At 50.6% G+C, this 22,164-nt stretch overlaps 1 protein-coding gene across 6 annotated transcripts in view; it reads left to right on the top strand.

Annotated features, from left to right (window-relative positions):
- Positions 1-22,164, top strand: part of ARHGAP22 (Rho GTPase activating protein 22) — a 176,583-nt gene that overhangs the window by 44,394 nt on the left and 110,025 nt on the right. For all 6 annotated transcript variants that reach the window (XM_086680229.1, XM_086680232.1, XM_086680231.1 and 3 more), the window contains one exon: positions 14,651-14,850. In XM_086680229.1, the coding sequence (XP_086536355.1) occupies positions 14,651-14,850 (200 nt within the window). The remainder of the gene's footprint in view (positions 1-14,650; positions 14,851-22,164) is intronic.

The raw sequence follows: 22,164 nt of genomic DNA, 5'->3' as shown, positions 1-22,164 counted from the left end.
CCCCCAAATAGAGCCATGTCCAGAGGTGGAGGCTGGGTGGGGTCACTGAGAAGCTTGGGTTCCAGTGATGGGAGTGTACCTGATCCCTCAGAAGCACCCGTTTCCATGGTATTCACTGTGCTAACTCTGGGTCCCGGGGCAAAAACAGAAGATGCGTTCATGTCACCCATTTGGTCCTTCTGTGTCTCAGATTTGTTCAGCTCAAAGGCACCCTGGCTGCACAGCAGGCTAGTAAAGAAGGAGGAGGAAGCGGGTCAGATGGGATGAGAGCATGGGTATCCTGTAGAAGTGTCTCACGAGGCGGTGCAATGGTGCTGGCCCCGGGTGCAAAGGTGTGTGGTCAGTCCAGGCGGGCCTGGCCCCATCCGCCTGCTGATTCTGAGGAATCCCAGCATTGGCTGCTATTTTGTTTCAGTGCGCCATATTCCTGACAAAATTAGCCAGCTGGAATACCGCAGCCTCAGATACCTTCCCTCCCTGCTCGCTTTAGGGGTCAGACGTATATTTAATCTCACGCGCTGACAACTACTTAATAACAGTGACCAGCGCTCGTGTCTATTGAGCTTATGTAACCCTGCTTTAGAACAGGCACAACTCATGAAGCAACTTTCTTTGGGCCCTCCACCAGACCAGGGAGTCAAGTCCTCCCCCGTCCCTGTTTGGGTACGGCCCTGTGACAACCCTGGCCACTTCTGGGCAATGACGTGCCCCACGGTCACTTTCGTTTGCAAAATGCAGGACCACTTCAGTATTTCCGCATCCATCCTCAGGGCCGCATAACTGATTTTCACCCACCTCTTTGAGCGTGTGCTTCTTGGTCTGGCCCTCATCTGGAATGTCGCATCTCTTGAGTCTCCGTGTCCTGTTGGAGTGCCCATTTTCATGTCCCATTGTGTGTCCCATGTGTGAAATCTCCTTTTGTCTTCAAAAGACCCCTAGTGAGAGACCACTGTTGCCCCATTTTTCAGATGAGGAAACTGAGTCCCAGAGAGATGAAAGAAATGGCAGCCAGGAGGGGCAGTGCTGGGATTCAAAACCCAAAGGCTCCAGTGGCACCTGGGTGGCTCAGTCGGTTAAGCGTCCGACTTCAGCTCAGGTCACAATCTCGCCGTCCGTGAGTTCGAGCCCCGCGTCAGGCTCTGTGCTGATAGCTCAGAGCCTGGAGCCTGCTTTGGATTCTGTGTCTCCCTCTCTCTCTGCCCCTCCCCCACTCATGCTCTCTCTCTCTCTCTCTCTCTCTCTCTCTCTCTCTCTCTCTCAAAAATAAACATGCAAAAAAATTTTGTTCAAAACCCAAAGGCTCTTGAACCTCATTGAGCACTTCCTATTTCTGCAGTAGGGCTCTCCCCCGGCATCAGGAAAGGAAAGCCATCCCCTGCAGAGAGGGCCTCTTCATGGGTCAAGACCCAGAGGCACATGTGCTGGTCAAGCCGTGAGCCCCTGGGTATGGCTGCAGTGCAGAAAGGCAAGGGGGGACAGGTGATACGGCCTGGGGAATGGGCCCTTTCTACATCCAGGTTGGGCTTTAAACAAGGGAGTGTTGTGCCCGGATGGAGCGTTAGACAGTGAGGCTTGTTGCAGTGTAGGCAGTGTGTCTGTGGGGAGTGACTGAGGGCAGAGAAGGAGCTGATGTCCAGCAAACGCTCTGGGAGCAATGGTGTTTCCTGTCTGCCAACTGCAGAAGATGTGAGGGGGCAACAGGGCTGTTTTCAGAATACATCTACTCAGAGCACTCAGCCGCAACCAGTTAGGTTCCCTGCTTCCGGTCACTGCTCCAGCCCCCAGAGTGCCAGTCTGTTGCTGCCTGAGGTCCACATGCCAGGAGATGAAGTGGAAAGCTTGTGTCCTGGAGAGATGCACTGTGAACCCAGCCCTCCTTTCTCCGACTGCCTCTCTGCCCAGAATACCAGCTGAGAGGAAAACTGAGGTCTATGCCCCATGGAAGATGCCCGAAGTTCATAACACCAGCACTCTTAGGACACGGGACACTACCAGATGCTGGGCCAGAGGAACTTCAGGCTGAACTTCTGGCCCCAGAGAACTAGAGAATGGACCCTAACCTTACTGTCTAAAAGTGGGAATAAATGATGTATTGGCAAGACAGGGTTAGGTAGGCCTGGGCCAGAAGACTGCCTTGGGCCCCCCTAGCCAGACAGCCAGAGACATGCCCTGACTCTGCTGAAATCATCAACGGCCTCAATGATTACTTAACCATGGGTAGAGAATATATTGATCTAAGCTAATGGCCTGTACGCAGACAGAAATGAAATTTATAATCGATACTGAATTACATTGACTCCCCCGATCCCAGGCTCCTGGTGAATGGCCTGCTGATCTTAACAGAACTGGAGGTAGCAAGGCTGGGGCCAGCTGCTCTGGGACAAGGTGCAGAGAGAAGAGAGAGGTTTCCAAGAGGCTCAGCCAGCGGTAATAAAACACAGCACTAACCACCATTCATTCAGCGCCTCTCCATTTACAAAGCACTTGGAGAGTGCCTTTCATTTCATCCTCGCCAAGTCTCGGAGGTGGATGGGATTTGTATTTTGCTCCCATTTTATGTGGAAACCTGGGACTGCAGGAAGCCAACGGGCCTCAGGCCTCCAAATTCTCCACCCCTTCTGTGACCTCAGGCAGCCTCTCTGCACACCAACCGCCAGACTCGGAGGCAAAAGGAGGCAAGTGCTTTGAGTCAAGCTGCTTGCCTCTTCTCTGATTACGGGAATGAAATCACTGATACCGTGTCCTTTAACTTTTTAATTGTATGAAAACAGGCCGCGGGTAAGAGAAATCCTGTTGGTAGATTTCTCCCAAACCAAGAAGGTCATCTACAGAGGCACGAGGTCTCTTGGATTTGATCTTTCCCGTCTTCTTTGAACTTGAGGATTCGCGCCTCATGGTGGTTCATTCGCTCAACGAGTTTATTGAGAGGCTCTGTGCTATGGTGTAGGGATCCGGGTGTGGGGATCCCTGGCCATCAGATGCTCGCAAATCAATACAGCGTAGAGATGTCTGGCCGAAGGTGTGTGCCAGTTCTGGGGGCAGCAGAATAGATGAAACCAACCCCTCTGGTTTGAAAAGATACTAGGGGCGTCTTCATATGGTAGGAAACTGCACTGATGCCTCCAGAGTGAGTCAGGGCTCAGTAGGCCGGCAAGCACAGAAATGCAGAGATGTGGCATAAAATGACCCCTATGGGGACCAGTCACTGGCTTTGGAAAAGAGGGGTGTGGGGTATGAGTGGGAGGTGCAGCTGGAGACCTGGCAGAGCACTGGCTCACAGAGGCCTTCTCCTCACCTCCACTCCAGACCCACGCCAGTGATGGCTAAAGCACAGCCTCTTCAAAGGAGACACAGCAAGAGGGACCTCGCTGTGGGATGGCGTTTGGAGGTCCAGCTTGTAGATGGAAATTAATGGAGGTCCATGAGACAGGAGGGGTTAGGGTAGAGTCTGTTCGAGGACAGAGATGTGGGCCCTGCGAGGGTCAGTGTTAAGAGCCTGGGAGCCAGAATTCCCAGGTCTGGCCACATGCTCTCTCATCTTGTGTTTCTTCCTGGGCACATCCCTTCTTCCCCGGCCTTCCATAGTGTAGGGGATGAAAAACATTTCCTCTATCCTCTTAAGTTCTTCATCAGGGTCCTGCTAATTAAACTGATAGAAGACAGAGTAACAGGAGGAAAGGCCGTTGAACCCAGGGGCAGGACAATGTCGGATGGTGATTAGAAAATGTGTGGTAGATAAAGTTGTTCCGAGTCTCACTCTCCTCTTCCTGGTACAGGAGTGGGGGAGGCACCTACAAGGGGAATCTATACCCTGCTTTTAGGCAGGAAGCGGGAGGAAAGAGAGCTCCTTCAGCGTTTGCCGTTTCCCGGTTGCCTGCCCCTCGAAACAGTCAGTGTGCCGTATTGCCACCATCAAGTGGCATGTTTCGGGGGGCATAACCTGACCCTCTCCCATGTTCACTCCATTCTCTCATCCAGCTTCGGCCTCCCCACTGGTCTCCCAGCCTCCCAGCCCGACTTGGTCCTGCTGCCCTCCTGCTCCTGTTTCCCTTGACACGTGGCGCGGTGACAGTGAGACCTCGCGTCTGGGTGTCTCTGCTCCCCCTTCTACCTCTGCTAGGGCAGACGCGTGCCTTTCAACTCCATACCCCAGGGGCTAGCACAGGGTAGATGCACAGGAGGCCCTCACGAGTGGGTAAGTGAGTGCCAGATCAGCCAAATCGGAGGGGGTGTGCCGCATGGAAGTTTAGAGCAAGCCCTCTTGCCAAAGACCAGCACCAGCTGAGCCGGGAGGCAGACCCAGCAAGAGCCAATAAAAATAACTTTAAAAAAAAATTTTTTTTTTAATGTTTTTATTTATTTTTGAGACAGAGGGAGAGAGAGCATGAGCAGGGGAGGGGCAGAGAGAGAGGGAGATACAGAATCCGAAGTGGGCTCCAGGCTCCAAGCTGTCAGCACAGAGCTCGACGCGGGGCTTGAACTCACGAACTGTGAGATCATAACCTGAGCCAAAGTCCAACACTGAATCGACTGAGCCACCCAGGCGCCAATAAAAATAACTTTCAAGAATGTGATCTTTTATATTGATTTCTTAAAATGATTACAATAATCACGATGAAAACAAATCCCAACTTTCTAGACCACCTCTGCGCTCTCTTAGAATTAGTACTGGTCACTTACGTACCCCTTGTCGTCTTTCGTCCTCCGGACCCTGAAGTGAGATCCATTGGGAGGGCCTGGCTGCTTCTCTAGGTCCCTCGGATGAGGGTCCTAGCAAAGAACAGATGACCAAGTAGAGTCCAGAAAGAATGCTAAGTGACAAGTTGGGAAAAAAAAGTCGGGGACACTGAGGAACCCTAGTGTAATAAATCACCTGAGGCTCGCGCCATATTCCCCGGACAGCACGGGGACCTGATGAGGCTCCCTCGCCCTCCGCTGCAGATTGCATTAACGTTATGAAACTGTCTTGTCCGGCTCTCCACATCGCCCCTTCCGTTACCTCACCTCTCCTCTCAATCAATCTTTCAGCCTCAATACTTACCCTTTAAATCAATTCCGCTCTGTGAGCCATCTTGCTAGTTCTCCAGCCTGGCTTTAAAATCCCATTGACTTTTATAAATCAATTGTGTTTTAGCTCATGGGCAGCCACTCGTCCACGCTCTTGGGGCTGCACTTACAGAGCTCCAGATGGAGAAGCATTCCCCGGCTGGCTGCAGGGCCTTCCCAACCCCAGTGAGCACTGCCAGGACCCGATGCCCCAGCGGCCACCCACGACCAGTGCTGCCACAGGCCTATTCAGAGGGCCCTGAAAACAATCGGGTGTGTTAGGTGGGGTTCTCCTGAGTAGACCTTGAGATGAGGATTGTCATGAGGTAATCTATCAATCAGGTGCCCCCAGGAGACACCAGAGAGGGGGTGAGGGAGCAGGACAGGGAATGGTACAAAGCCCAACCAAGGGAGGTGTCAGCCTGAGTCTCCTGGGATTTTAAAGTGTGAATACACCTCTTTACCCCTCAGAGTGGTTTCCTGCTAGAAATCAGGCTGCAGCGGCTCTCAGGCTCCCACACCCGGGTACTTCTAGTCCTCCCAGTGGCTGGGCAGAGTGGTCTCCCTTAACCCCAGGGCAGTCTTCCAAAACAGGCCTGCAGCCCTGAAAACCCAGGGAGTCAAGCCGTAAGGTACCGGGGATGGGGGTGTGCACATAAAAACAGGAAGAGGGATCCGAGGGAATTTGGGCAGAGCTTCAACATGATCCACAATCAAAGGTGTCTATTCTGTGTCCTCAGCAATGTGTAAGTTTCAGGACCCACCAGATGCTCCGGTCGCTGCACCGCTGGGCAGGTGAATGGCCCACACACCTTCCCTGAGCCCCTCTTTATGTGGAAGGGGGAGCAGACAGGCTGGAGGGGACTCAGGCCCACCAGAAGGGCTCACAGAGAGGGGCCCCCTGACCTGGTGCCCTGGAAGGGCCACAGATGGGCCTGGGTCCGGCTTCCAGGAAGCGTCATCCGTTCGGCCTGGAAGGTCTGAGCAGGCAGCGGCCAGGCTGCTTTTGTTTGTGTTGAGGTCCCCAGTCCAGCATGATGCTTGTCACAGATAAATACTTGTAGACATTTTTCAAACTAGTGATATTTAATTGTTGTTTGACATCTCCCAGGGGGATCCCATTCCATACCAAAAGAGCTCTTTCATTTTACAGTTTTTATTTTCATTTACTTCCCGTAATGGAACGCGTGCATTCTTTCCCTGTGTAAAATACACATCACTCAGGGGTACACTGTTCCCTCCACGAACGGTCACCGTCAGAGCTGTGACATGTTCTTTCTACACAAATACACATACCCACCAAAAATACATTGTGATGTCTTTTGTTTGGAGGGGGGTGTTTTTCTTCGCTTTTTATAGAATTTTGTGTATTGTTCTGGAACTTGCTTTCTTCCACCACTATAACAGAATTTAAATGTTAAAAATACAGCAGGAAAGGGGAGCTGGGGGCTTGGGGATACCTTTTTAAAGGATGGTCAGACCTTCCTCATGGAGAAAGTGGCACTTGAGTTCAGAACGAAGGGGCAGAGAGAAGTTCTGTAGGGACAGGGGCGGCAGGTGCAGAGCCGGGTGGCTGGCACATGGCTGGCAGGTCTGCGGAACAGCAGAGACCAGTGCAGTCAGGGCTGGGAAAGCACGAGAAGATGAGAGGTCACATGGCCAGGGCCAGAGGACCCCTGGAGGCGGTACTGATGGCTCTGACTTTTACCTTGAGCATGACGGGGAGTCCCACAGGGCTTTCCTAGGGAGCAACATACTCTAACTCCCATCTTCAAAAACTCTCTCTGGCTGCCTGCTAGAGACTCAAGGGGGTGTGGCAGGGCAAGATCCAGCAGAAAATTTCCAGCAGTATTTCAGGTAAGAAATGATGGCCGCCTGAGGATGGTGTTTCACTGACTGATGGCGGAGACCTTGGGAGGAGTAGGGGGCATGGCCAGGAAAGCCCAGGAGTTCAGCTTCACACATGTGACACTGGAGGCGTCATGTAGACAGTGTGACAGACACATTGGTCCCTGCACGGGCACCTCGTACACACGGATGGTGTTTAAATCCACGAGACAGAAGCAGATCCCCGAAACAGTGAGTGTGGGTAGAAATGGGGTCCGAGGACTGGCCCTGGGCACTGGACGAAGAAGTGGGAAGATGAGACAGCATGGCGGCCAATGAAGGAGGGGAGGGGAGAGTGGTCTTGGAGCCCCAGGGTAGAAATGGCCCTGGAGAAAGGAGGTTACCGACTGGATCCATTACCACCAGGGGTCAAGAAATGGGAGGACCAACCTGATCCTTGGGTTGAGCCGCATGAGGGTCACTGCAGCCTCAATGAGAGTAATTTGGATGGGCAGAGGTAGGAGAACCTGACTGAGTGGGGTCCAAGAAGAACAGGAAGCAGCTGGAGGTGATGAAGAAGCTGTGGAGATGGATGGTGGTGATGGTTACATAGCAACGTGAGTGTACTTAATGCCCCTGAGTTGTACACTTAAAAATGGCTAAAATGGTAAATTTTATGTTATGTATATTTTACTGTGAAAAAGGGCATTAGGAGAGGAATTGGAGAAAAGGGAGTGAAGACACCTTTTCTGAGGTGTTTGATAAGAAGGGGAAGCTAAACATGGCAGCCTGTGGACATTCGCCCCGTTCCTTTTGACTTCTGCAAAGCGTCTTACAGTGTGAACATAGCACAGTTTATTGGGCCATTTTCTGATCGTTGGCCAATTGGGTTTTCCCCATTTTTAGGGATCGCATGCAGGGATGCCCTTACAGGGACTGCCTGTGCACTCGTGGTTCGTTCTTGTAGGACAGAGACGAGAGGTGGAGTTGCTGGGTTATAGACCGTACATGTTTTTAACTTGAGTAAATACAGCCCAATTGCCCTCTACTTAGTGGCTTACAATTACTCACAACCCCATCAACACATGTCATTACCAGACTTTAAAAATGTACCTGCCTGAAGGGTACACTTGCTATATTACCTGCAGGCTATAGTGTGCATTTTGCGGATTACTACTGCAATCCGGCATCCCGCACGTCTTGATTGTATTTGTATTTCCTCTTCTGTGCGTTTACCTGTTCACTTCTTTAATTTCTTCATCTCTGAGAAGTGAAAGCTCCCCATTTCCTTGGTAGGCAGAGGGCGTGAATCAGGGCTTGGTCGGCTGGCCCCGCCTCTCATTTTGCCCTAGCAACGCCTGGATGCTGCGCAGAGCTTTGCCCTTCTCTGATACTGAATGAACCTTTGGGTACTTGAATTCCATTTCCTCTACCCAGAGTTCTGACATCTCCCTGGGACTAAGGACCTTGAAGATGTAGGGGACCAAGCTTCCTCCTAGAGAACTCTCTTTGCATGAGTGTGTGTGTGTGTGTTTGCAAGTGTGTGTCTATGTGTAAGAGTGTATACATACATGAGTGGAAGAATGTGCATGTGCATGAGTGTGTGACTATGTATGTATGTGAGTGTGTGTTTGTGTGTGCATGCATGAGTGTGTGTTTGCAAGTGAATATGGGGGCTCCCAGGAAACACCAAAATCTCAGGGTTCTGCGCTGTACCTGGAGGAGTTCTGTAGATTTGGGAGGCATGAATGGATAAATAAGTGAATGAATGAGTGAATGAATGAATGGCTGTGATGTGAGCGAAGGGCGCCCTCCTTCTCCCAGGGTCACGAGCTTGCCCTGGGCCTGCTCCTGGGCCCTCTCCGGAAACTCCTATCAGTTCTGGAACTTTAGAATGTCTGAGCTCTTTGACTTTGAAAGCTTCACCTAAGTGTTCACAGAACTGAATAAGTTCATTCAAGGAAATGCTGAGGACAGGAACAATGGTTATTAATAAATCATAACAATGATTATTTTCCTTTCGAGATACTCAGTTGGCCTTATAGGAAGCAGCATCTGTGTGATTGATCAGCTGAGGAAAAGCCTGGGCTGGTTTGGCAGCTTCGTTAGCATCTGCACGAAGTGCCTCCCTGGTGAACTGAGGCAGCGGAAGCTGGCTTTTCTTCTCTTTTGAGGGAGTCTGGGGCAGCGCAGGCAGGGATGCCCGCATCTGCTCAGAGACCAGTGTAACTTCCTGCCTCAGTGCAGACCCCTTGCCTTTGCCCCAGGGAACGAGGCTCCCCCCCACCCCGCCTGTCCCCTCCCCGTGCCGCCTGTCCCCTCCACGCCTGCAGCCCTTGGGAGGGAAGTGCCCAGGGCCTGGGGATCAGGGCAGAAAACACCTCCCCCCTTCTTCGTCCTGCCACACTGAGGGACCATCAGACCACTCACAGAGCAGCGATTTATTTATTGGACAAGTGTGCTGGCCACCTGCTATCCACCAGTGCCCCGTGCTCTGAGAGCTCAGCCTTCCTGGGCAGACATGCTCAGACAGACAGTGCCTCACAGACATGGCCCAGTGCCCAGCCGAGGGCTCCCCAGCACTCCTCAGGGTTGGGGAGCATTGATGAATCGCTGAATTTTTGTTGAACTCCTCTATGTGCTGGCCCTGCTCAGGATGCGATGGGGGGTGTGGAAGGAAGGAAGGTACCTTCTGGGTCCTACCAGCCCTATGATCTTATCAAATGAGACCGTTTTAGGCCCCAGTGCAGCAGAAGACAAAAAACAAAACCAGGGATGTGGTGCTGGAACATTCTACAAAGTCAGATTCCTAACTAAAGACCCCAAAGGGTCGAGGGTTCTGCATAACCCTTATGGATTCCCTAAGAAGAGAAGAATATGCAAATAGAGGAGGCGCCCTGCAGAAATTCTCCACCCATGGGAGCCCAGCTTCTGTCAAGGCTTATCTTAGAAATCTCTAGACATAACAAAACAAAAGCCTAGGCACTGCTGACTTGATTTTACCATTGATTCTCAAACCATTAAAGGAATTTTAGAGATGAAGAAACTGAGACCCAGAGAAGAGAATTCAGTAACCAGGGAACACCCCTGTCCCCTTTCCACCTCAGTCCTCTGTCAGACTCCACCAGAGTCTTGGGGTTGTGGTAACCCTACTGTCCAGGTCCCTAGGGCCCCATACGTCCCTGGGCCCGGAAAGGGATCAGTGCCTGCTGAATCCAGCCCTGCTCCAGCCCCTCCACAGCTTGAGATGGGAGGAGAGGTGGAGGAGCAGGTACAACCCTTGGAGCAGAGAGGTCCCTCCGGATGCTGCGGGTCCCTCCACCCCCGCCCCTGCTGCTTGCCAGCGGGAGCCCAACTGCTTCTTCCCACAGAACAGCCAAGGTTTCAGGGCAGAGGCAGAGTGCAACGCAGACCCCGGACATGGTGCTATGGGCACCTGGAAATGGAGGGGCAGCCTTTCCAGGGCTGTGGGGACACTTCTAGGGAAGTATTAAGGCTCATTCAAGAGGGGAAGAAGGCCCAAGTGACCAGGAGACCTACGAGGACCCCAGATGCGCCCCCACCTCCAGGGGCAATCAGTTAAGTGGGCAAAGGGAACAGGCTGATGCTTTATACAGAGAGTAAAAGCCTATGGGAAGATGCTCCCCTGATAAGTGACCCAATAACACGGTGAGCTAAGACAGTAACTGAGTGTCATGTTCTACCTACTAAATTATGGAGTAGGACCATGCAAATTATGATATTTCACGTTGGTGGTTACGAGGCTACTGGCACACCAGTATGGTTTTCTGGTGTCACATAGCCACACACCACTTTGAGAAGGAAGCGTGCAACGGTGCCTAACCAGCCAAGAGCCATAGGAAAGCCCGGGCCCCCTGCCCTGTGAGTTTGCCCCAGGAACCAATCTTCAGGAAACACTTCTGCACGGAGACATCCGCTGCACCATTTCCATTATCAGAATCCTCACTGTCACGGTAACCGGTTACTGGCACCATGTCCATGCCATGTCCTTGCACTCTGCAAGACTTGGCCGTCTCTCCTCCGCCTCACCTGGCAGGGTCAGGTGTCACCATCCTACACACACCCAGCTCGCTAATCAGCACACTGAGGCCGACGACTCACAGAGCCGGCCGTGATCGGAACCCAACCAAGCCCGTATTTCTTCAACCAGACCCCATTGTCTGTTTAATCAAATAACTAACGTTGGAAGGACTCCAAACACCCAGCCATGAGGGACTCTTTAGGTAACTCACAGGGATAGTAAACAGCCACAGAAATAAAGGAGGGAAGTGGGCTTTAATCTAGTATACGTCCATACGTATGAGGACCAAGACCCCCAGAAATGTGGGGAGCAAAGGTATAGAGCAGCCACTAAGTGCAAGAGCAAATGAAGGTCAGTTCTTGGTGCAGGGCTTCAGAGGTGGGCTGCTTTCCTGGAAGGAGGAGCTGAACCATGCCACCTGACTCCTCTGATTTGCCTTCGCTCTAGTTTCTCGGGAAGACCCTCTGTCTGCAGGGATCACAAGTCCCGTTTCTGTGCATTGGGATGAGCCTGGAAACAGCCTGCTTGCTCTCTGGGCCAAAGTGCAGCCAAGACAAGGCTGGAACATTTGACACTGGCCTCACCACAACCAAGGGACAGCCACGGGGAATCAAGATGGAGAAGACACGGACTGACATAGTCTGAGCTATCACAGCTGCTCAGGGTGACAAAGAGGATGATGTGTCCTCTTAATTCCCCTGCTGTCGTGGGCTGGCCCCTTCTAGAGCAGGGCCCCCAGTGGTAGATTCAGGATTATTCCCAGGCCATATGTCATTCAAGGCGAATCTGGGGACCACGAGACTATACAGTCTCTTCGGATAGCAGCTGAGTGTCATGTCACACTTAATATCATGATAAGACATATACATACTTAATCATCAGGGAGAGAGTAAGTAGCCTGTGATATTTGGCAAGCATGACTTATATCCATTCCCTGAGCGACACGTGGTAAGAACCGTGTAGAACTGGATATGACATCATGTCCTCCCCTCTGCGCCCCTCAATGGGGCAGAAAGGAAACCACAGACATAATTACCAGCCATGGGTCATATGTGCTAATAGATGGGGAAATGACTCTCTGGAGAGGATTCAGAAGGAAGGTTCTATGGAAGAAGCATCTGAGTTGGATCTTGAAGGATGTGTGGGAGCTCACCAAGCAGCCAAAGCCAGGGGTTGAGTGAGAAAGGGCTGGAAGAAAGGTCCAGGTTACTGGGACAGCATGGGCAGAGAGTAGGTCAGGCTTAGGGAACTGTGGTCACTAGTGCAACAAGAGGAGCTTGCACACACACACACACACACACACACACAGAATCACAGATTTATAATGCTAGACCATGGGTCGCAGGGAACATGCATTCCTAACAGAAGTTAGGATCTGTGGTTTAAGAATTACAAGTGTGATTCCATTTAGAAGAACTGTCCTTCCAAAGTCCAGGGTGGCCCCTCCTGGTGATCACTGCAGCAATATCCTTGCTACTGGCCAGAGAGGGGAGAGTTGCTTTTCCTGAGACAGAGCATAAAGAGGGAGATAATGATGTAGAAGAGGGTTAGTAGGGGACAAGGACCCAGTCATCACTGTGAAGGGCAGTACCAGTCCTGGCAGAGTGTCAGGTGGTGTCACATGGGGAGCAGAGGGAGTTTGCAGGGCAGAGGGCTCATGGGCACTCAGGGACTCTGGGGTAGGAGAGATGGCCCCTTTGCCCTGCCAAGGATCCATTAACAAGTTAAAACAAACAGCTGGAGTAGAGACCCTGCTTCCCAGGCCCACTCTGCCAGGATGAGCCCAGAGAAGCAGCAAGGTGACTTTGGGGGGTTCTGGGAAATGGTGTTCAAGTCTAATGCCTCCAGAGAAAGGGTGCCCTGCACAAACCAGGGAGAGGGGCTGATGGGCCAGCTCCCTTGGGGCCTGAGTAACAGAAACCCTGATGGAATATGAGCTCCAGGAAGACCCAGATTTTTATCTGTTCATTATTTCACTGCTTTATCCCAGCACCTAGAACAGTAACTGACACATGTAGGTACTCAATAAATGGCTGCTGAATGAATAGATGGATTAACCATTGAACAAATGGAAAGATGATGGATGGATGGATGGAAGGAAGGAAAGAAGGAAGGATGGAAGGATGGATAGATGGAAGAAGGTAGGAAGGAAGAAAAGAAGGAAGGATGGATAGATGGAAGAAGGAAGGAAGGAAAGAAGGAAGGATGAATGGATGGAAGAAGGTAGGAAGGAAGGAAGAATGGATGGATAAAAGGATGGATGGATGGATGGAAGGATTGATGGATGGAAGGATTGATGGAAGAAGGATTGATGGAAGAAGGATGGATGAATGGATGGATGGATGGATGGATGGAAGGATGGATGGATGGAAGAAGGTAGGAAGGAAGGAAGGATGGATGGATGGGTGGATGGAAGAAGGATGGATGGATGGATGGTTGGAAGGATGGATGGATGGAAGAAGGTAGGAAGGAAGGATGGATGGATGGATGGAAGGATGGAAAGAAGGATGGATGGATGGAAGATAGATGGAAGGATGGATGGAAGAAGGAAGGAAGGATGGATGGAAGGATGGAAGGAAAGAAGGATGGATGGATGGATGGAAGGATTGATGGTAAGAAGGATGGATGAATGGATGGATGGATGGATGGAAGGATGGATGGATGGAAGAAGGTAGGAAGGAAGGATGGATGGATGGATGGAAGAAGGATGGATGGATGGATGGATGGAACGATGGATGGAAGAATGTAGGAAGGAAGGATGGATGGATGGAAGGATGGAAGGAAGGAAGGATGGATGGATGGAAGGATGGAAGGAAGGATGGATGGATGGAAGAAGGATGGATGAATAGATGGAAGGATGGAAGAATGGATGGAAGGATGGAAGGAAAGAAGGATGGATGGATGGTTGGATGGATGGATGGAAGGAAAGAAGGATGGATGGAAGGATTGAAGGATGGAAGGAAAGAAGGATGGATGGATGGATGGATGGTTGGATGGAAGGATGGAAGGAAAGATGGATGGATGGATGGATGGGTGGATGGAAGAAGGATGGATGAACGGATGGAAGGATGGTTGGATGAAAGAAGGTAGGAAGGAAGGATGGATGGATGGAAGGATGGAAGGAAGGAAGGGTGGAAGGAAGGAGATGGATGGATGGATGGATGGAAGGAAGGATATTGATGGATGGATGGATGGAAGAAGGAAGGAAGGAAGGATGGATGGAAAAAGTAGGAAGGAAGGATGGAAGGAAAGATATGGATGGAAGGATGGAAGGAAAGATATGGATGGAAGGATGGATGGATGGAAGGATGGATGGATGGAAGAAGGAAGGAAGGAAGGATGGAAGGAAGGAAGGAAAGATGGATTCGTGGCTAGATGGATGCATACATGCATGCATGCATTAGCGAGTAAATGGATGTGTGGATGCATGCATGGACGCATGGATGGATGACCAAACCTGGGGAAATGAAGACCCTAAGGGCCTAGAGACAGCAGAAACTAACTAAGCAGGCATGCTGTGCACCCATCCCAAGTGGATAACCTTAGGTGGCTGCTGCTGAGGTGTTGCAGTCCATGGCCCTTTGGTGCCCAGGGGGAATATGCCAAGCACGCTCATGCCCTGCTGGCCTAGGCTTCTATGCCCTGGTCACAGGGCAGTGGGGATGCCAGGGTGGGGCAAGGACTGACAACAGGCGTGCATCCCTCATACTCATCGCGTGTGTTCTTGGCTTCCAGCCCGCTCCAAAAGCCTGGTGATGGGGGAGCAGAGCCGGAGCCCTGGGCGGCCGCCATGCCCCCACAGGCTGGGCCCCATACTGAAGGAGGGCTGGCTGAAGAAGCAGAGGAGCATCATGAAGAACTGGCAGCCGCGCTGGTTCGTGCTGCGTGGGGATCAGCTTTTCTACTACAAGGACAAAGATGAGACCAAGCCCCAGGTGAGAAGCACGTGTCTTGTGTCCTGGGGCATCACGGCAGGGTCCGAGGGAGGGCTAACTAGGCCCAGGAGAGGGGAGAAGGCAGAGACCCTCCTGTCAGGACCTCCACTCCTCCAGCCCCTAAGCCACTGACCTCACTCACGGTGACACTTAGCCAGGATTTCCAAAGTGATTGTTATTCCCAGCCCCCATGTTCCTGGCATCACAGCTTGTTTTACTGAAGCACGGCCACAGCTTCAGCAAGGCAAAGGTCTCCGTATAATGTAGATAGAGAGCCTCTCTGCACAACTTAAGGAAAACAAACCTTCCCTGCATTCCTTTCAGCCTCTTGGTAACACTCCTGTTACTTCCGCTCTCCCAGGACATGGGCACCCAAGACGAATCTAACCCTAAACTGAAATCTGGCTCACTGTGGAACCCCTGTGTCCAATGCCTCTGCCTCTCAGTGGCTCCTCCTGTTCTCCACCAGTACTGCACGATCCACCTGATCCAAGGTCAGGTGGGTGGGAGTCTGTGCACATCTCAGCAGTTCCTACCGTGTGGAGATGGGGTGTGGGTGGGGGCGTGCAGAGAGGGTGCTCAGTGATGGGCAAGGTGGGAGGAGGGACCCAGGCACAGCACGGGATCACATGGACATCACCGTGAGATGACCTTCCCACCCCTCTTTCAGTTCTTCTGAGTCTGTCAAGGAGGAAGCATCTGTTGGGTGCAGGCATATGTTTAGCCATCTCCAGGGCTTGGGATCCTCCCTTAAAAAATGGGGACAGGGACGGGGACAGGAAGGAGCTGGCCTCATCTCAGAGCCTTCAGTGGCAACAGTGCATACGTTCTGTCTTCACTGTAGTATTCTAATGGTTAACTTGTGTTTGTGGAAAGTAGTACTGGGTTCCGTTCATGACAGTGATACCACGTTTTCCCCTCTAAAATACATCTAAGTTAAAATTGAAAAGTGTTTCACAGCAATGTGAATGTACTTAGTGCTCCTGAACTGTACACTTAGAAATGGTTAAAACGTTGGGGTACCTGGGTGGCTCAGTCGGTTTAGTGTCTGACTTGGCTCAGGTCATGGTCTCGCAGCTTGTGACTTTGAGCCCCACATCGGGCTCTGTGCTGACAGCTCAGAGCTGTGTCTGTGTCTCTCTCTCTCCCTCTGCCCCTTTGGATTCTGTGTCTTTGGATTCTGAGTCTCCCTCTCTCTCTGCCCCTCTCCCGTTCATGCTCTGTCTCTCTCTGTCCCAAAAATAAATAAACGTTGAAAAAAAAAAACTTTAAAAAAAAAAATAACTACTAAGACTAAAAAACTTTTCCATAAATGCCAGCACCGAGGAGTGGTAGGGAAGACACAAATCATGAAGGAGGTTCTGAAATATGGCTTAAGAAACCCTGATCTTGTCCAGACTCCTTGGTTTCATAAGGAAGGAACACAGCTCCCAGAGACGTTGACTGGAACAAACAGAAACTTTGGAGTCAGGCAGATCTGAATTTGATCTGCATTAGATCTAGCACACTAGCTTTATGACTTGGGATAAGTCACTTACTTTTTTTTGCTTTTGGTTTTTCTCACTGCTAAATGGAGACATTATTCCCTATGCCACAGAAATGCACTAAGGATCAGCTCATAGCACATACACATATCTGATGGCAAATTCTAGCACATGGCCTATCTGATGCCTCCTCAGCCCTGCCCTTGTCTTGCTCCCCACCTCCCCAGCCCTACCACTGAGCCCACTTCCAAGATTGGGCACCACACTTCCAGCTTGCCCACCACCATTTGCCTTTTGGCCTTTACTCTTTGTGTTCAAGACCAGCCTTGGCCCTTCAACGATGGCTTTTCTGGCGGACCCGTCAGTGACTCTTACGTGTGACTGTCAGGTCACTCTGGTGACTGTGAAAAATTCCAGGGTTCCTAGCATCTTAGGACCCTGTTTGTGGCCCCTCCTGTCATCCCCTCCTGGCCCAGCCCATGGCACTGTCTCCTGGGAGAACTGCATGTTGATGCTGGGCAAGCCCAGGGGACAAAAGGAACACACTCAGGTGACCCGGGCCATGCATGGGCCCCTGCCACGGGCTTCCCCACATACTCCTCCTCCCATCTCCCATCAGCTCCAGCTCCATGAGGAAGCTGTGTCTCCCGGATTTCCTGAACTGGACACTCCCCTCCCTCCCCTTTCATCTTTTCCAGACTTCAGTGGCTTGTAGTAGAAACAACTAATAAGATGGTGGTGTCCGCGTCCTCAGCCACCAGCCTGGAGGAGCCTGGAGCCCCATCCAAACTAAACCAGGGCATTCACTGCCAGAGAGCCTTTGGATCTCTAAAAGGAGACAGTGTCTCCCAACAGATGCCAGTGTCATGCCCAGGGCCCCTGTTCTGGCCCCTGGCCGACACTCTCAAATCCTCACGGGACACTGTTTCGTCCCGTAATTCCTTCCCCCATGAAGCCTGATGGTAGCCCTGTTACACAGGTCCCCAGTCTCCAGGAGACTGTTGGTTAAATTTGACTCACTTAGCTTATACAGTATGATCTCAAACCTGCACGCCTGCTGGCAAAATAGCCCACACATTTCCACTTAATTGCATGAACTACATGTAATGGACTAATTCCCAATATCTGGTTCCTGGAAAAATGTGCCCTGCTCACTGTTTACAGTGACAGAAGGGCCCAGGCAGTAAGCACCCTCCTGACAGACAGCCTGTCATCTGTCTAGCAGATGTAATTGTCCAGAGGAGGGAAGTCCAGCTACCCTTGATGCTGCCCAGAGCACATAACACGTGATGAGGATAACTCTCGGCCCACGCTCTTGTTCTCTGTCAGAGCCCCATCACTTCCCTTCTCCCCTTCTCACTAGCGGGAGGGTCAGCGGAGAACATAAGAGCTAGAGATGGGGAAAGTCAAGATGGAGGAAAGGGGCCGTATGGACTCACACGGGAAGATAAGGCCAAAGTGCTTTAGGACAGAACCTGGAAGTGTGCCCCTGTCCCTACCGCTTTTCCCAGCACATGCCCCTGATGGCTTCTCCAGCAGACAGACCTTGCGGTTACTAATAGAAGATTCCAGGTTTTTGCGTCTTAGCGGTCTTAGCTTCCACTGGAAGTGTTTCTTGAGCCATGAAACCTCCTACCACATTCTTTGTTGAGCAGCCTGGTCCGTTTCCACCGTTCGAGGACTCAGTCTAGTGATCTGACACCCAAGTCCTTCACTTGTGGGTCTCTTGGTTTTGAATAGAAAAGGAACAGGACAGAAATGGCAAGTATAACTTCCAAAACATGCGATGGGGAAAATGTAACAAATTCAATGTGATCAGCTCAACACATGGGCGGAAAATGGCGGAAAGGAAAAAAGACAAGAGGGAAAGGTAAATAGAACACGAAAAATAAGCGACTAGGATGGCAAGGGTTAGGAACAAAGTGTCATCATCACAAATGTCAGATTCGTCGGTCTCTTAAATGACAGAAAGTGGAAGACTGGCTTTAAAAAAGAGCAAAAACCAACAAGGTTGCAAAACAAAACGATGGAGACAAGATAAGCCAGCAAAGGCGATCAGAAAGAGAGCAGATTTAGCAACATCAAAATCAAATATAATGGAATGCAAGGTGATGGGAACAAAGAGAAATATTTCATAATAATATAAATAACATACCGAGAAAATAGAGCACCTGCAAACTTTTATGCTCTTAATGACACAGCTTTGAAGGATACATAAACAAAGAAAACCAATGCTCATTGTTCTCCAGTTTGTTTCAAAAAGTGAAATTACAGGGACACATTCATTGACTGTAGGACAAAAGAAAGACTTTTAAATTAGCAAAATGATACTGAGTGGGGGCGTGTATGCAAGAGAGAGAGAGAAGTTCTATACATGTGGAAATAAAACACCCACTTCATAATACTTCCTAAAGTAATAAGGAAATCAAAAGTTAAACTTCTAGTTAAGGATGACTAGATTTAAAAACCCCGCAACTCCAGTGTAGAGCCCTGACTGGCGCTTTTGAAGGTGTGAACACACCTGGGTGGAAGGGAGGGGGGAGACAGCCCCCCACAGCATCCTGGATGCTAGAAGACAGATGGGCGAGACGTGACTGATTCAGCAGACCCAGGAGAGCTAAAGTCTGAGCCCGCACTAGGACAGCACGACGATCTGTCTGGTTTGCAAAGCAGCGCCCCCTCACTTCCCACCAAAGATTCAGGAATTGGCAAGGCCAGATATCTCTGGAAATGAGGCCAAAAAAGGAGCCGAAAACAGGAGAACTGGTGGAAGGTCAGCGTAGAAAGCAACTAGGTCGCAGATCTCCTGAGCAACCTCACGGAAAGCCTGACTGCCTTCCGTCTCTGTAACAATGGAGTTGGTTCTCTGGGAGGGCTGGGAGCAGGGCACTCCAGGCTGAAGACGCTGGCCTGCTGGAGCACGAGACGGGGATTGATGGGCTCCAGTTACTTAGCACCACCCCCCACCACCCCCAGTCTCCATCCCACATGTGGCTCCCAGGCCCCAGCAGTCAAGAATAGCCCTCAGGAAGGAAATGAAGAACTTTCACTGAAGAATCTGACAGGCCGAGAAAAAAAAATGTATATATATATGTGTGTCTATATATACACACACACACACACACACACACATATATATATACATACACACACATATATATATATATATATATATATATATATATATATATATACCGACAGCAGCGCTTCCCCAAGGGAAGCAGCCCTGGCCCATCTCTCTCTGTTGGCCTGTCATGTAGACAGTTCCTCATGGCCCCTCATACAGCTTCTGGTCACTATTTACAGAACCAGTCGTAAGCAGGGATGAAAAGGTTTGGGTCACTACCTATTTAAGGAAAGAATCTCATGTGAAGGACAGACACATACACAGGAAAAGGAAGGGAGGAAGGAAGGCAGGAAGGAAAAGAAAGAAAGAAAGAAAGAAAGAAAGAAAGAAAGAAAGAAAAGAAAGAGAAAAGAAAGAAAGAAAGAAAGAAAGAAAGAAAGAAAGAAAGAAAGAAAGGAGGAAGGAAGGAAGGAAGAGAGAGAAAGAAAAGTGGAAAGAAGGAAGGAAGGGAAAGAAAGAAGAAAGAAAAAAGAAAAGAAGAAAGAAAGAGAAAGAAAAAAGAAAGGTGGAAGGAAGGGAGGGAGGGAGGAAAAAAAGAGAGGGAACAAAAACCATGCAGGGGGGGAAATTTTATATAAAACTATGCACGACTTCCTCAGAGACAGACCACTAAAATGGACAGTCAGAGAACAAACCAGTTCCCAGAATCCAGAAATAAAATATCAGAAACGAAACCCCAAGGGAAGAGTTGGAGGGAAAACATGACACAATCTTCCAGAAAGAAGAGAGGAACGATCCAGAGGAAAAAAGGAGAGGTAGCCCAGTGTCTGAATGGGAGGAGTTCTAGAAAGAGGAGAGACAAGAATCCTTAGATGCTTCCTCGAAATTAGATCTCTGGCAGGGGAGCAGAAGCCCTGAGTGCCGACTGCCATAACCAGCCTTGCCGTGCAGGTGCAGGAAGGTGCAGGAAGGTGCAGAAAGATGCAGGAGGTGCCCATCTAGAGGCAGGGACATGAAAAAAGCAAAATCTCAACCTTCCATGCTGGGAATTGCATAGATAATACCTAGAATTTTAATTCAAGACATAGTAATGTAATCATACTATTTTGAAAAGAACATAAGAAAGAGAAAAGCCCCGGCAGAAAGAGCTGGAAACAGTGACGGAGATTCGGACAACGTGGAAGAGGAAGGAATTGCTGCCTTATGCCAAGCGTTGTGGGACTGTTTGATTCATCTGTGTTGTGATACAACCTTAACTAAAAAAGTGGGTGAAATAAACTGAAATAATTTAGCTGGGGAGTCCTCGGAATACAAGCTGTGGGAAGGGCACGAGAGTGAGGTGGTGACCAAAACACTCGGGATTTATCTGTATTCTTTTCGTGTCTTACAGTGAGACGATACCCATTGAAATCCATATTTTACAATGTTTTTAATTAAAACAAGAAAAGAAAAACTAAAACCAGAAAAGGAGTGTGACAGGGATGCAGCCCTAGAGAGTTCTTTCTTCTTTAGGTAACCAGAAGGGGGATCAGCTGAGGGTTTGAATGTTGTCCTTCAGCTGAGGGTTGTCCGCTTCTGGACAGAGTCACCAAGCCCAGCCAGCCTCTGCAGAGCTGACCTGACACATTGGGGGTGCTCAGAAAATGCATTTAAAGTGAACTCGGGTGGGGGTGGGGGTTTTTGGCAGCTCACGTTCAAGAAGGAGCACAGAGTCTCTGAAGTCCAAGTGCGAGGCTCATCGCATTGGCGGGAACGCAAACTGTGGACGGGATACCAGAAGCTGGATGTGGAGGGGCTTGGTTGCCACGTCTGGGAGCCTGTGTCCTCATTCTGTCAACAGTGTTGACGGGCTCTGAAGGTTTGCGGGCTCAGATTTGGCCCTCAGAGCTCTGAGAGGGAAATCTTCCAGCACCAGGACAGGCAGGGGATGGGAGGGGGCCAGGCTGGAGGCAGAATGACCATTCAGATGGGGCTCTTGTCCTGACATCGGGTGTGTCTAGAAAACCTGCCCTGCGCAGGAGCAAGGGGGTGGGGGCCTTGGGAGCCGCAGGGGAGAAAGCGTGGCAGGTGACAGCTGCAGCCTGGGGTGACAGAGTCTCAAATCTACGCCCCAGGTTGACTGATGCACCACGGGCATTAGCGGAGGTGATTTAACAATCACCTGGAGAAGGGGCTGGCTTTGCTTTTGTTTTTTCCAGGGGGATAAGCGATGGGAAGCTTGGCCTTGGGAGAGGAGATTGATTTAAAGTTTGATTTAATTTCGAGTAAAAGCTTGGAATTGGGAGGAGGAAAGACAAGATGGATGGGAAAGCAGATGCACTTCTAGGAGCAAACATTAACACTGGACAGTCAGGAGCCAGAAATCTTAAAGAAAGAGGAAACCTCTGGGGAGGAGAGAGAGGCCATCTGACCCTAGAGCTTGAAGGTCGCAGGGAATGTGCCAGCATGCAGCCAGTCAGCCCTAGCCTCCGCCTTGTGCATCAAGGGGAAAACGGTGCTGTCCTGAGCCGGTTCCTTGGGTCCTTGCCCCTGGAGAAGGTGCCTGGGTTCCTCGGATGAGGGAAGTGGGGGGCTGGCATCAGGCCTAGGCTAGTGGGTACACTACCATAGCGTCTGAAGGCCGACAGATGTGCAGCAGGACCACTAGGAAGCAGCTCTTTGCTGTGCCGCTTAATGTCAGCCTGCAGGACCTCTCAACTTCGCCTGTGTGACACTCTACCCAGCATCCCCCCCTTATCTCAGCCCTCTCTGGGGGCCACAATC

The sequence above is a fragment of the Puma concolor genome, chromosome D2 (assembly GCF_028749965.1).
Source record: "Puma concolor isolate L17-30 chromosome D2, mPumCon1.1.hap2, whole genome shotgun sequence".
In the NCBI taxonomy this organism is placed as follows: Eukaryota; Metazoa; Chordata; class Mammalia; order Carnivora; family Felidae; genus Puma; species Puma concolor.
Note: the sequence above shows the minus strand (reverse complement) of the source record. Positions and strands in the feature narration are given on the sequence as shown.